The sequence below is a fragment of the Tachysurus vachellii genome, chromosome 12, assembly GCF_030014155.1.
Source record: "Tachysurus vachellii isolate PV-2020 chromosome 12, HZAU_Pvac_v1, whole genome shotgun sequence".
In the NCBI taxonomy this organism is placed as follows: domain Eukaryota; kingdom Metazoa; phylum Chordata; class Actinopteri; order Siluriformes; family Bagridae; genus Tachysurus; species Tachysurus vachellii.
This window is the reverse complement of record NC_083471.1, coordinates 9,379,332-9,393,693: the sequence shown is the minus strand read 5'-3', so window position 1 is coordinate 9,393,693 and position 14,362 is coordinate 9,379,332. Positions and strand designations below refer to the sequence as shown.

Sequence of the window (14,362 nt, the reverse complement as noted above, 5' to 3'; positions counted from 1 at the left end):
CTTCAGCCTCAGACAGCACAATTCTGCCATTTAGAGATCAATCTCTCTGAAGTTTTTCTCTAATGGAAGAAAGACTAGAAAGCCATCTTGTTTTGCAGTCTTTATATACGATAACTTTCTAGAATAAATTCCAAGAGGAATTTGAGCCGGGTGACAGATAATAAAATGTCTACCTGATGCCACTCAGATCACTTTGCCATATAAATGTAGGCGGGAACTGAGAGACAACCAGGAAGAGGACAGGAGAGACCGCACATCAATGCCTGATACCACCAGATAAATTAAACCATGGGGATGTTTCATAGTTTACTTTGTTAGAGCTGCTATTATTATTATAAGTTTTGATGGCTTTACTACGGTGGCGCATTGCTGCCACCTACAATTATTTTTTTCCACTCAATTATGTCATAATAACGAGAAGAGCCCAAGGCCACATTTTCTCAGTGCTTTTAGAATAAATTTATGTTCAACAGATTCATTATGAAAATCAAGTATTAAAACAAACCTGTCAGAGTCAATAAGGTCACAATAATCCATGAAATCTAAATCAAGCCTAAAGTTCTCTATTATATGTTGAGTTTTCATAAAACCAGACTGTTTCATCTACGATAGAATAAAACTCATTTAACTCAAAAAATGTCAAAAGGCCAAAATTTTAGTCTCATTTTTAAGAAGAGTTATAGGACAAACAATTCTCAATAGAAAGTCAAGATTTTTAGGTTTTTGTATCAGAGAGATGATGCCTTAGCCACAGACGATGGAAGAGACTCTTTTCTCTACTTTAATTAAAGCCTTCTGACAAGAAAGGAGATAACACTCTGGTTTTCTTTCCTTTTTATAGATAATAATAATAATTATCTATATTATCTATTATATAATTATCCACATTGTTATTATTATTATCATTATAACTTTCTATCACCGTTATTATTAATAATAGCAGTAGCACTAATGTCATCAGCAGCAACAGCAGCAGCAGCATTTATTAATTGCTTATGAATATTCAACAAATAAAAAAAGAAGCTACCAGGGGATGGTAAGGCGAACATGGTTTAAATATATTAATGGAATCATCTTCCAGCATTCCCTTCAAATCGAGCCGTGTATAATACACACACAGAGTTAGTAAAATAGTAAAAAAATAAAATTAGCCAAATATTTGGGATTTTTAAAAAGTCATTGCACTTCCGCTCCGACAGAGGGCAGCACTGTAAACATCCGGGTCTTATTTTCCCAGTCAGCGGTGACGTTAAGATAAGTGTCAGGATTTTCCCATGATCCTTTGCTCCTGCTTGTCTCTGACCTTCTGTCGGCTGTGAGCTAAAAGACGGATAGAAATGGTGCCTCCTGTGCAGGTTTCACCCCTTATTAAGGTTAGTTATTAACTGTCATTAAGTGTAAAACTGTCCTGAAGTGATATTAATGAAACATTTAATTTAAATATGGGTTTATTTTCTGTGTTATGCTGAAGCTAAGTGTTAGCATCTAGCTGTCTCAGGGTTACAGCTGTTTATCTGTAATAACGGACTTCTGGCTGTTCGTGTGAGTGTTAATGAGGAGGTTAGATTGTGTTGGGGTTAGGTCATGTTGGGGTTGGGTGGTGTTGGGGTTAGATCATGACCGTGTTTGTGTTTACAGACAGCCAGGTACTCGGCTCTGATCGTGGGGATCATCTACGGCAAAAAGCGCTATGGTGAGTGTGGACATTGAACACACTGACAGTCCATCAACACACACTCACACACTCAACACTCACAAACACTCGCGCACACTCCCTCACATTCACACACACACACACACGGTTATTTAAACACAATTTAAATAGTGGATCTCTGTGAGATTATCCTTTGTCTCCTCTTGTTTTTGAGTCGACAGAGGAGGTGACCCGCGGCTGTTCTTCACTTACAGACATTTCTTTACACATTTGATAGTCAGTTTTTGGTTATTTCACTCTCACAGGACACGCATCTAGGTTTTAACATGATCTCAATGCTGAGACACTAAAGATATTCGAGCTCCAGTGCCGGTGAGGTGAAGGTTAGCGAGTTCAGTAGTGCTGAGTCGTTTGTGTATGATTTCAGCTCATTGGATCAGTTCTTTTATGTGAACCTTTAGAGTCGACTCATGAATGAGAAGTTTTCTTATGTACGCAGGCAGCATATTTTTCATTATCATTATCTATTTCAATTTCATTATCTGAGCATTCTTTAGTGTGAATGGATCAGAGTCCCAGGTGTTTAATGATGATTTCTGTAAACTTTGACTATACTTGTTTGTGAGGTCAAGAAACACAAGAGTATTACTGTTTGATAAAACCCATCAGAATGAGCAGAATTTAGACAAAAATGGCAGTGAGCCTTTTAGGATTCAAAGAGTCGACTCCTTATAGAGGAACTTCGTGAAACAATCTGAATTCTTTAGTCTATAAACATCAGTGACTGTTATCTATTATAGTTTATAGTTGTCTATTAGTTATGCATCATGTTTCTCCTAGAGGCTACACACGCACATGTTGTTTGGATCAGTTTTATCCTGTTATCTCCATATATGATTGTTGCATGATAGTTGTTGATTTATGGTCGTGAATTTGTTCAGAGGTGACCCGATGTTGGAAAATAGCACACACCTGCTAGCCAGTCAGTAACAAATGTCTGTTGCCATGGTGATGTATTTTAAAATGTGGTGTTTGTGCAGATTACCTGAAGCCCGTAGCAGCGGAGGAGAGGAGGATCGAGGAGGAGGAAAGGAAAATGAGGGAGGAACAAGAACGCATAGCCAAACAGCTGGCTGAGGGTAAAGACACACACACACACACACACACGCACACACACACACACTTCCAAGACCAAACATTTGGATTCAGTTCATTTTAAAAGCAAATGGTGGGGTCAGTGTTTGCTTTGGTTCTGTCACACACCTGATCATCAACACCACATTTCATCCTGCTGTGCGTTTAAACCTCAAATCTCTAATTTAGTTTTTTCCCTCCACCAGCAAATGAAGATACGATCCTGAAGTAAGAACTCTGAAGTGTTTGTCTTTATGGACCCGTTATGGAGGTCTCAACGTTCTTCTCATCACTCACCACCTTCTACATTATTACCTGCTGTTTTACAGTGAATACAATTTCTGTGTATTAGTAAAATTCACACAATCCGTGAGCACCTGTATGCCTGAGTCTTTCTTTCCCTCAATTTCTTTATGAACATGGTCTGTACCAGATGCCTGAGTGGATCAGAACACACATCGTGTTCATGTCTAATGTTCATTATTAATTCCTCAGTTGTGTCTCACTCTGTGATCAATTCAAACAGTCATTTGTCAGGAGAATTTATAAATAAATAAATGTTCTCTGATTATGAATTCAGTTTCCAGTCCAAGGTGTCTGTGATTTCTAAAAGCTGTAGTGAGTGTTTACAAAGCAGTTTCAGTGTAACCAAGGAAAACAAATATCTAGAGCAGACTTAAAGGAATGTTCTGGAAAGTATTCTCAGTGAGGAAGCATTTAATAAGATTATAAAAATGATCATATTTACATACAAAACATTCATTAGATCGTGAAGAAAAATCTAGATTTATAAACTCAGATGATGGGATTGAGAGACGTGTGTGTGTGTGTCCTGGTCAGCAGAACTCTGTGTATCTTTCTGTAGGGGAATACGGTCCTGCTCGTCCCCAGAAGTCCACGGCTCTCACTCTGTATAATCCACACACATCCAGACACTCTGAGGAACAAACACCAGAAGAAAACTTCACACACATCCAGATCTACATGTGGTTTCATTACATGTGTCTGTGTAGTTTGTGGAATCTTCTTTATAATCCCGATAAGTTCAGAACATCTGGCTTGAAAAGCAGATGTGTGACAGTAGTATGTGTGTGTAGCGGAGCACAGCTCACCTGGTGAGAAAGTGTAAGAGGTGAACACTGTGTCTCTGAAATTAATCCTCTGAAACGTAACTCCGTCTCTGGAGAACTCCACCTCATACGTCTTCACACACCTGCAACCGAAAGCAGAGAAGGAGACATGTGTAAAGAGTAATTCCATGTGTCCCACAAGATGAGACGTTTAAGGATAATAATGTAGACTCAGAAATCATGATGTTCGGACTTGGTGCTGACGTCACGATCCTTCCACACGATAAGGACTTGACCTTTAGTGATGGAGACGAAACGCAAACCGTTCACCTGCACAACAGGAAACATTACACACACACAAACCCACACAAAATATTTAAATGATATAGGAAGCATAAAAACTTGGCAGCATGTGTCCTGCACAGTCCAGGTGTGTGTGTGTGTGTATTTGTGTGTCTCACCTGTCCAGGTGTCTGTGTGGACCGAGCACAGAGGTGGATGAGCAGTATGGAGGGAACAGGAAGTTTCACCCTAAGAGACAGAACTCCCTGAGTGGGGACTGGGATGGGGCCATCTGTCTGAGCATCCTGAACACACACACACTGTTATTTATATTCATACCCAGACATTTACTTTGTGTGTGTGTGTGTGTGTTACCTCTTGACCCCTGAGCTGTGTGAGTTGTTGCACTGTGGGATAATCTGGGCTGCCCATCTGACTCCACAATTTATACGGGTTACTAACAACATTGTCCATGTAGCGCATCACATACATTACATCTGCAGCACAGTTTCAACAACAACATTACCTCAACATCACATTAACGTTACCTCAACAACACCTCCACAATAGCAGCTATGCTGGTTTGTCAGTTTCAGGGACATATTCAAAACAATTGCTTAGCTGGTGTTTGTGGTGTACAGCTGAATATAAAACAGAGTGTGTGTGTGTGTGTGCGTGTGTACCGGTGTGTGTGGGGGCTCCTGTGATGTTCAGTGTGATGGTATCCGTGGTGTTGGAGGTGACGTTGTCTCTGCAGTTGTACAGAAGTACGGCACTCTGCCAGCTATCAGCAGTGTGTGTGAGCTGGGGTGTGTGTACACTAGCTAGCACACCCACTGAACTCTCTTCCTGAGGGTCTCGTGTCACCATGGTAACCTTTACCTGCTGCTCACCTGTGCAGAAGAAACAGTTAACACTTTGTTTCCATGTTTCCATGGTAACATCCCAAACGTCCCTGTTTCCACGGTAACATCCCAAACATCCCTGTTTCCATGGTAACATCGCAAACTAAACGCTCAGGTAATAAACATTGAGACTTCTACACGATATTAGATACAGAGCAGAAAGAAACTTTTTTAAATCTTTACTTCTGTGTGAAAATAATAAACATCAGTTATTCTGCTAATCATGACTGAAAGCTAACAGACAGCACTCCGCTAATGACATCAGGAAAGAGTGTGTGTGTGTGTGTTTGTGTGTGTGACTAAAATAGCTAAAAATAACCTAGCAGGGCGAGCAGGCCCATGGCGGTGAGGACAGGTTTGCGTATGAACTGGACGTGAGGTGTGTGTGTGTTGTTGATCTGGAAGCGGGCGGTTAGCGTGCGCTGGGTGAACTGATGTGGATGGTAACTCAGGAAGGCGTTGTCATTGCTCAGCAGTGTGAAGTTGATGGTGTTGTTCACATCAGAAATGAGAAGGTCCTGGTGCTGAGAGATCACCTACACACACACACACACACACACACACTCCATCAGGACGTGTCACCTGCTAGTGTTGGTATAGGGTAAAGACTGACAGCGATATTGCTAACCCTTATGCTACAGTCTACCTGCTCCTGTCAATAATTGCCTTCTGAATGTAACTAAGCGCCACAGTGAAGCCTCATGGTGATCAGATGAAAAGAGTCAGCGCTCAGGATCATCTCTCTCTCTCTCTAAACTCCTGACACAGTGAAACCTATCCTCAACACTGAGAGCCAGAGCTTATCTGGAAGCCTCTCATCAACACATGAACCTATCTGAAGGCAGTGTGTGTACCTTGATCACCATGGCAGCGTAGGTGACATCAGCGCGCCAGACGAGTGGTTTGTTCCAGCCGACGAGTGGATCGGCCTCGTCGTTATAAACAGGAAGTGAACGGAACAGAGGAAACCGCTGCTGGATCTCCTGCATTGTGTCAATTAACTGCTGCAGGATTGGGATTGTACCGCCTCCACCCTGTAACACACACAAACACAAACACACACCTATTAAATGCTTCAGTACTTGTAAAGCACCACCTTCTCTCTATAACACACACACCTTCTTGTGCAGGGCGATGTAGTGGAGGCTGTGTGTGTCGAGGTGTGTGTTAAAGTGTGTGTCAGGGTTGCGTGTGTGTGTGTCGTGGCAGTGCTGCAGTAAGGCCCAGCAGTATGGAGAGTGAGGAGGAGTGTGACACGAGTCCCCCGGACCTCCGAGCCTCAGAGTCACACTGGCATTACGCAGACCAGCCAAACATGCGTCATAGTAGTTCAGGAACCCTGAGGAAGAAACACACACACGCACAGAATTGATACACAGTCATTTCTCGTTTTATTTTCACCTGGTTTGTTTTATTCTTTACCCTGAATGGTCATCGTGACGTTGTCAAAGTCGTGATTGTTCGGCTCGTTCCATGTCTCAAAGTTCCACCTGGAGACGATGTCCAAACCGTACCTCTCTACACACAAACACACATTTTTGTATGGCACACAACATGAGACCACACACTCCCAGAGATCAGAGTTCTGTGTGTCTCACCGATGTATCTCTGAGCTGTGAGGTAAACCAGCCTCTGCCACTCAGACACCTGGGTTTTGTTCTCAAAGTCACTGAAAGTGCCGTTGACGCTGCCCATCAGCTCAAAGCCTTCACGAAACACAAACACACACACAGTAAGGACAGGTATGAGGGGTGAGTGAGTGTAAGGTGTGAGGAAGATCAGTGGTCTCACCGGGCTGCAGGCCGTTCTGCAATAGCAGCTCCATTAGCTCATCCAGGTATGAGAAGTTGTAGTGATATTCACCATTTACAATCCTGAATAACACGCATACAAATACATACACATACACATACACACACACTCAGCTGATTATTTAAGTCAGCTTTAATGATATACTGGTGCATTAATCATGAAATAAAGTGTACATTTTTGTGTCACTATCATTATAATATTCTATCAGTGAGGTGACATTTCTGCACAAATATTTTATTAAATCTGAATCCAAATGTAAGTAGAACTTAATTTACACACATTAACACGAATAAACACCTCCACTCACTCTACACTGTTCACTTCCCTCATTTACTCACATCACCGTCCTGTTGGCAGGTTTAGAGACACGTCACAGCATCATTTCAGCTCTTTACATCTATCATCTAACAGTGTAAGAGTCATTGAGGTACTGCAGAAGTGTGGTGACAGTAACAGCACTCACACACTTACCGAGCAGACACCAGCTCCAGCATCCAGTGGATCCTCACCTGCTGCAGGCCGGCATGAGGAACAGAGCCAAGAAGAGCCAGGTTCAGCTGCTCATCTTTACTCAGGTCATAAAGGTGAGCACTGGTGTGTGGCTGAGGAGGACTACACACACACACACACACTGATAAGCATAAGCAATAAACTGTTCTAGTACAGTAAGTTGCGTGTGTGTGTAAGTGTGAATGTGTGTGAGAGAGTGTGTGTCTATATATGTGTGTGTGAGAGTGTGTGTGTATGTGTGAGTGTCAATGTCAATTTTATTTCTATAGCACAACTACAAACACCAGTTGACCAGTGTGCTTTACATCAATGCAAAAAAAAAACAATAGAAGAACACAAGCACACCATACAGTACAATAAAATTGTAAGTAAAATAGTAAAATAAAATTTCACCCTGGACCATATGCTGATTCAAAAAGGTATGTTTTTAACCTAACTTTAAAAACCGCGCGTGTGTGTATGTGAGTGTGTGTGTGTGTGTGTGAGAGAGAGTGTGTATGTGTGCGTGTGTGTTCTCACCAGAAGCCAGTGCTCCTCCAGAAGTGTGTGATGTTACTAACAGGTTGATCAGCTCTCACTATCAGCTGTATATCAGATGAAGACACTGAACACAGCGACATAAACATCGCTGTAATTAAACCGCACACACAGGCGGCGTCCTTCATGTCTGTTACACTGACACAGCAGCTCTCTAACTATATTTATATCCTTTATCAATACATCTCGCGTCTACATCATCTTACTGAAACTCTTATCCACTTCTAACTAGATATAAAATATTTTAAACAAAATGATGTATAAACGTCCAACGATACTTTTCTGTTCCGGTGCTCTTTTCAAAACAATATGACGTCATTTAAAAGCGCCGAGAGACTTTCATAATTCAGCATTACAGCAAAAACATGTATTATGACACACAGTATATTTTTGTTTCTTTTTATTTAAGGAGTGACGCTTTATTTTACAATATTTCGTGTCAGAGCTACATTAGTTTTATGTAGTAGGCCGTTTTAGTTAAAATTAGTCCACATTTACAAATTAAACCCATTTAAAATAAATGTTCTACAACGCCGCAGTCAACTCATTTTGGATTATAACTATTTTAATGTTCTATAAATGTCGTTTTCTTTTGCTGACCTTCTAAACAGGGAATAACTGTGACTCAGCCTGATGTTACAATGAGGTTTATTTAAAAGAAATTAACAAACAGAAACAAAACAAGGCTTTCTTTAAAATACAACTTGAATACAACAGATCAGTTAATCACAAGGTCTTTTACATTGTTATTTATGTCTGTACAGAAAGTTCACTTCACAATCCTGATTCTTTCAAATAACTTAAATTACTCCATCTTTAAAAAGTGCAAATTCAAAATTCATACATGGCAACAGCACGAAAACGACATCCGCCTAGGCGACGGTTCACATTTCACCTGTGCAATAATCACACAAATATCTTGCTGAGAGAGAGAGAGAGGTGGGAGACAGAGAGAGAGAGAGAGAGAGAGAGAGAGAGAGAGAGGTGGGAGACAGAGAGAGAGAGAGAGAGAGAGAGGAGAAAGAGGGAGAGAGAAAGAGAGAGAGAGAGAGAGAGAGAGAGAGAGAGGTGGAGAGAGAGGGGAGACAGAGAGAGAGGAGAAAGAGGGAGAGAGAGAGAGAGAGAGAAAGAGAGGGAGAGAATTGGAGAGAGAGAGATGGGGACAGGGAGACAGAGAGAGAGAGAAAGAGACTATGATTTCTGCTGTGCTCCTATGGTGCTCTGCGTGTTACACTCTGGTTTTGCGATCTGGTAGGTGATGAGATACTCTGGATATGCCTGAAAAACACACACCACATTGTATATCACACAAAATCAGCGTGTCAGAAAGTAAAGTAACTTGCGTGGAGTGTGTTTGGGTGTACATTTGGTGTGTGTGTACCTGCTCCCCTCTGTAGATAACATACTCTGCGTAAGCCAGGCCATTCACACTGGGCCTCCCGATAACTGAGTGATGGGCAGGAGGAGCATGAGCCATCTTCATCGCACTGAACTGCAAGAACGACTTCCCCAGAGTCACCCTGCAGAACAGCATCTGCCTAGAAAACACACACGTTCAGTAAGTACAGCTGTTATCACCATTAACAGTAAATGTAATAATAACACACCTCTCTGTGGTGGCCTTGCTTACCTGTGGCACACGTAACAGGAGCGGTCTTTGTGAGTGGGGCATCCTGTCCCCCCTCCGATGCCATAAACATACTGGTTACTTTTGGAAGAGTTTTCTGCAAAGTAGATTCCGGCCCCAAACATGCCGCCAATGTAGGCATGACGTTCGTCAAAACCTTTATGGATGATGGCGTTAATAAACGGAGAACCTGAACACCGGCACAATAAACACAGTCAGAGTCAGCATGTCACCCAGAGGTAAGAATAACCAGCATAGAAAGTGTGTGCGCGCGCGTGTATGTGTGTGTACCATGGAACAGCATGCGCTCGTTCTGGTGATTATGGTTCTCATCAGAGATCTCCTTCTGGCGGTGTGTGTAACGCTCACGCAGCTTCTTGTTCACCACCTTCTGGATCTGCACACACACACACACACACACCTCAATACATGACCTATCCATGCAGTACATGATGTGCTGTGACATTTCTTTACATTACAGATGTTCAGATATTGAAATTTCAAACACTAATGATCAGCATTAACACTTCACTGGGCTTCACTGGGCTCACCGGAAGGAAAAATAGTGTGTGTAGTGAGTATAGAGTGTATAGTGGCTAAAACTGTATTGTGGTGCAGCACCTTGATGATGTTGTATCTGTTAAAAACTCCTCCAGCATTTCCTCCGTCTCTGTGCTCACGGATCGTGCTCTGCATCTGTTACACACACACACACACACACACACACACACACACACACACACACACACACACACACACACACACACACACACACACACACACACACACACACACACACACACACACACACACACACACACACACAGTTATGAGGACTAGCTATGTGTTTTACAGGACAGTGCGTTGTATGGTGCAGTGTGTACCTCCTCCTCCACAGACTGGAACTCCTTGTCGTCAGGAGGCAGGTCAATGAGGAGAGTTCCCTGAGCTGTGCAGTGGAAGGCCAGGTACGGATTCGCACCTGACGCGCACACACACACACACACACACACACACTTTAAGGTATCAACTAAATACATGTACAGTGTAGGAGCTTTACTTCAGTGACATGCTTCTGCTAATATAATTAACAATAAAGTGTGTGTGTGTGTTTGTGTACTCACCCTGCTGACCCCCTAACAGCCTCTCAATGCCTTTGATTAGTTTGTGTCTGTGTCCGTAGGCATTTATTCCGATCTCCTTCAGCTCCTCGTGTCCCATATCAGCCAGTACATCCAGAGTGATCTATGCATTACACATGCACACACACACAAGACTGAGTGATGAACTGAAGATAAACTCCCTCAGCAGTGACAAAGACACTGTGTCTCATGTCTCACCTGTTCACGCTCAAAAATATCTCTGAGATGTTCCAGGCCCAGACTCTTCAGGAACTGACTGATGTTCATATCCAACACAGCCACTGCTGTGAAAAAAAACATGGAAACACGTAATTTATCTCCACATTTGCTTAGAGTTTTACTGATTTTAATTTCATCCTTCTCCCTTTTCCCTCTCTTTATTCTGTTGCCATACTCGTCTGGTTGTTAACAGTCACATGTGCATCCCTTTTATCCTTTTAAAATAATTTAATAGTGGACTAACATTTATAATCAAGTGACATACACTGACTGGCTCTCTGTAAATATGACAGTGTAGAAAATGTTTGGTGGTGTGTTGATGTACACTCTCACACACACATACAGACAAACACTCACAGTCACACACACACACACCCTCTCCCTCCTTGCGCTCGCCCCCTGTGGCCCCATCGGCACCCCCACAGGCTCCTTCACTCAGGTTGTCGATGCTGGAGGCAGGGGAGATCAGACTGGCACTCAGCACCGTGGCTTGAGGTTTCAGACAGCTGGGCAGTGAATCAGGAGGCATGGCGTCCATCAGCAGAGCCCGGATATCATCCGCCTGGTAGAGAGAGAGAGAAAGAGAGAGAGAACATAACATTATTTTATAAACTCTATAAGATCTTCAGCTCTCCACAAAAAGTATACATTTGGTGTACAGCAGCTAGTAGACGGTTGTGTAGAGCGCTGGCCTCTACATTAACATACCGTGGCTAAGTCCAGCGCAGTCTGGCCCTCCTGGTTCTTCATGGTAGGATCAGCGCCGTGAGCCAGCAGCAGTGCGCACAACTGTGTCCTTCCTTTCTGAGCAGCCTCGTGCAGCGGAGTGAACGCCCACTTATCTGTGGCATTCACACACGTGTTGAACTTGATCAGCAGAGCTGCAATGTCCACATGCTAGAGACAGAGAGACAGACAGAGAGACAGGAAAGAGTGTTTAGTGCATGTGGGAGGTGATGTAGCCAGTGTTTAGAGCTGTAGTAGTTTTTCTCACCCCATAGGAAGCAGCATTGTGCAGTGGGATCAGACCTCCTTTGTCCTGTGCGTTAACATCTGCACCATGCTCCAACAAGTATTCTGCTACCTCCAGGTTATTGTAGCCAGCTAAAACACATACACACACACACACACAAGGTGCATGAATAAACAATAGCAAATTCCCTACATCTTTACAAAAGTGTGTGTGTGTGTGTGTGTGTACCTGCAAGGTGTAAGGGTGTAGAGTTCCTGCCCTGTGTGTCTCTACAGTTAATGTTATCACTGGTACACAGTTTCTGGACACGGGCAAGGCAGCCTTTCTTTGCAGCATCCAGCAGGGCGGCGTCTCCACGCAGGAGGTCCTGGATGTCCGTGTCTCCGTCCTTTACCATATCCATAGCCACATTACCATCGCGGTTTTTCTTTGATGGGTCAGCACCATGCTACAGAGCACACACACACACACACACACACACATGAGAACAATGACGTGAATGCATAAAAATTCAAACATACTTGAAACATTGGTATACATTAATATGTTTAAGAGTAAGTGTGCGTGTGTGTTTGTGTGTGTGCGCACACATTAGGTTACCTTGAGCAGCAGTTTACAGATCTCATATTTGCCCTTGGCTGCAGCTTCATGCAGTGGAGTAAACTTCCACAGGTCAGCTACATTCACTGATGCTCCATGACGCACCAACAGCTCGGCTACTTCATAGTGACCGTATGAGCAGGCGTTATGGAGAGGAACCAGACCTCTGAGAGAGAGAGAGAGAGAGAGAGAGAGAGAGAGAGAGGGAGGGAGGGAGGGAGAGAGAGAATAAAAGCTTTATATGTGTACTGTGTTGTGTACTGTATATAGATTTAGTTCAGAACTATCATTTTAGTCAGCCACACTGATTATGAAGGTTTAAGGACTCATTGTGTTTAAAAGTGTTGGTGGAGAATAACGTACTAGTCTGATGAAGCGATTACAGCTATGAAGGATATGATCGGAGTAACGGAGGATTAGGATGATTATGATGATGACGGATTGTCAACACAGGTATGGTGAGTATTGTGATGTAATAACATTTGTAATAAATGATGATGACTGTAATAAAGGTCTCACCCCTTGTCCTTGGCGTGTACATCAGCTCCGTGGTGCAGTAAATACTCCACCACAGCCACACGGTTATAACCAGCAGCAAAGTGCAGTGGAGTGGAGTGACGTCCTTCCAGATCACGACAGTTCACATTCTGAGGAGAGCACATTTGCTGTACACACACACACAAATATTGTTATTTGCTGTTTGTTTTCTTCTGTCATCACCAAATTCAACGGATCAGAGCGCGCACACACACACACACCTTCACCGTGTCAAGGTCTCCTGCCTTGGCTGCCTCTAAGAAGCGATAGTCTGCATCCGAGTTTCGAGTTGGAATGTTCTCTGGATGAAAACATCAAAAGCAACACAAACGTGTTACAAAGACAAGAAGTCAGTTATAACACACACTCCTCCCTGCATTCTCCCACAAATGGCTAGTGCTGATGTGACAGACAGGAGGGAGAGACGGAGTAAGAGCCGCAGTGTTAGTGATTTTACCACTGAGTATTTGCTGCACCGCCTCGTTGCCCATCTGAGCAGCTGTGAAGCCCTGGAGGGAGATGATTGACGGGTCAGCGCCGTAGCCAAGCAGCAGCCGGCAGGTCTGAATGTGACCGGCCAGAGCAGCTCTATGAAGTCCTGTTTGACCCAGATTGTCCACTGCGTTCACCTACGCGCACACACACACACAGGATTTTCAACATTAATTTCTTCTACCCTATATAGGGGACAAATATAATGAAATTAAATGCTAATGTTTAATTATAATTTTGTGTGTGTGTGTGTGTACCTTTGCTCCGTGTTTCTGCAAAACCTCCAGCACGTCGTTATGAGCTCGTTCTGCAGCCATGTGGAATGCAGTCATAAAGCTGTAAGGAAAAAAACAGAAGAAGTATAGAATGTATTTAATACATAGTGATAAGCTGTGTGTGTGTGTGTGTGTGTGTGTGTGTGTGTGTGTGTGTGTGTGTGTGTGTGTCTGAGACTCACTCTTTGTTCTTCTCGTGGATGTTGGCTCCTTTACGTAGCAGCAGCTCTGTCACCTGTTTGCGTTTGGGATGAGGAGAAGCCACAGCACAGTGCTACACACACACACACACACACACACACACACACACACACACACACAAAGAAATAACAATGCACTTTATGACAGAACTAAACAAATCAGTAAAAGTAAAGTATGGCTCTTAATTTAAAGAATCTAAAATATCCTTATAAACAATGCAAGGAAATAATAAATATACATGAATATGTAAATCAGCTCTGAATCGGTTTAATAGCAAGAAAACAAAAAAAGAAAAATGCGAGTTTGCTAAAAATGTGTTGACAAATGTGACTCATGTGGGAGAGAGTTACCAGTGCGCTGTCCTGAGAGTGTGGGTGTTTAAAGTTGATGAT

General features: G+C 42.9%; 2 protein-coding genes and 1 long non-coding RNA gene across 8 annotated transcripts in view; 1 reads left to right on the top strand and 2 right to left on the bottom strand.

Moving 5' to 3' along the window:
• The first annotated feature begins 1,236 nt into the window (after positions 1–1,236).
• On the top strand, positions 1,237–3,367 carry LOC132855027 (uncharacterized). The gene is made up of 4 exons (XR_009649285.1): positions 1,237–1,373; positions 1,639–1,693; positions 2,695–2,793; positions 2,995–3,367. It is a non-coding gene; the product is annotated as an uncharacterized LOC132855027 (long non-coding RNA).
• Positions 3,368–3,487: 120 nt separating this feature from the next.
• On the bottom strand, positions 3,488–8,204 carry idua (alpha-L-iduronidase). The gene is made up of 14 exons (XM_060883738.1): positions 7,887–8,204; positions 7,329–7,469; positions 6,837–6,919; positions 6,644–6,751; positions 6,468–6,563; positions 6,164–6,384; positions 5,900–6,079; positions 5,365–5,581; positions 4,824–5,033; positions 4,516–4,637; positions 4,320–4,445; positions 4,112–4,188; positions 3,901–4,001; positions 3,488–3,725 (listed from the first exon to the last, which is right to left on the bottom strand). Exons 1-14 carry the CDS (start codon positions 8,030–8,032, stop codon positions 3,625–3,627), a joined length of 1,929 nt encoding a protein of 642 aa, XP_060739721.1. The 5' UTR covers positions 8,033–8,204; the 3' UTR covers positions 3,488–3,624.
• Positions 8,205–8,989: 785 nt separating this feature from the next.
• tnksb (tankyrase, TRF1-interacting ankyrin-related ADP-ribose polymerase b) overlaps positions 8,990–14,362 on the bottom strand; it is a 12,200-nt gene continuing 6,827 nt past the window's right edge. For 2 of the 6 annotated variants that reach the window (XM_060882844.1, XM_060882847.1), the window contains 19 exons: positions 14,321–14,362; positions 13,952–14,043; positions 13,752–13,830; positions 13,460–13,631; positions 13,224–13,303; positions 12,985–13,130; positions 12,466–12,631; positions 12,094–12,313; positions 11,887–11,996; positions 11,601–11,789; positions 11,268–11,454; positions 10,872–10,954; positions 10,656–10,776; positions 10,416–10,513; positions 10,153–10,227; positions 9,823–9,928; positions 9,535–9,721; positions 9,286–9,442; positions 8,992–9,182 (listed from right to left, as the gene is read on the bottom strand). The exon at positions 14,321–14,362 is cut by the window's right edge and continues 77 nt beyond it. In XM_060882844.1, the coding sequence (XP_060738827.1) occupies positions 9,096–9,182; positions 9,286–9,442; positions 9,535–9,721; positions 9,823–9,928; positions 10,153–10,227; positions 10,416–10,513; positions 10,656–10,776; positions 10,872–10,954; positions 11,268–11,454; positions 11,601–11,789; positions 11,887–11,996; positions 12,094–12,313; positions 12,466–12,631; positions 12,985–13,130; positions 13,224–13,303; positions 13,460–13,631; positions 13,752–13,830; positions 13,952–14,043; positions 14,321–14,362 (2,397 nt within the window). In that variant the 3' untranslated portion in view covers positions 8,992–9,095. Of the gene's footprint in view, positions 9,183–9,285; positions 9,443–9,534; positions 9,722–9,822; positions 9,929–10,152; positions 10,228–10,415; positions 10,514–10,655; positions 10,777–10,871; positions 10,958–11,249; positions 11,455–11,600; positions 11,790–11,886; positions 11,997–12,093; positions 12,314–12,465; positions 12,632–12,984; positions 13,131–13,223; positions 13,304–13,459; positions 13,632–13,751; positions 13,831–13,951; positions 14,044–14,320 lie in introns of all 6 variants that reach the window. The other 4 variants (XM_060882846.1, XM_060882841.1, XM_060882842.1 and 1 more) reach the window with 4 other exon arrangements.

What these genes read in the sequence shown, in the direction of transcription:
- idua (XM_060883738.1), bottom strand. Translation starts at nt 8,032, where the DNA reads ATGAAGGACGCCGCCTGTGTGTGCGGTTTAATTACAGCGATGTTTATG. An exon ending in GGGCCTGCTCGCCCTGCTAG is followed by an intron (nt 5,034 to 5,364) that starts GTTATTTTTAGC and finishes TCTTCTGCACAG; the next exon opens with GTGAGCAGCAGGTAAAGGTT. An exon ending in CTCTTACACTTTCTCACCAG is followed by an intron (nt 3,726 to 3,900) that starts GTGAGCTGTGCT and finishes TTTGTTCCTCAG; the next exon opens with AGTGTCTGGATGTGTGTGGA.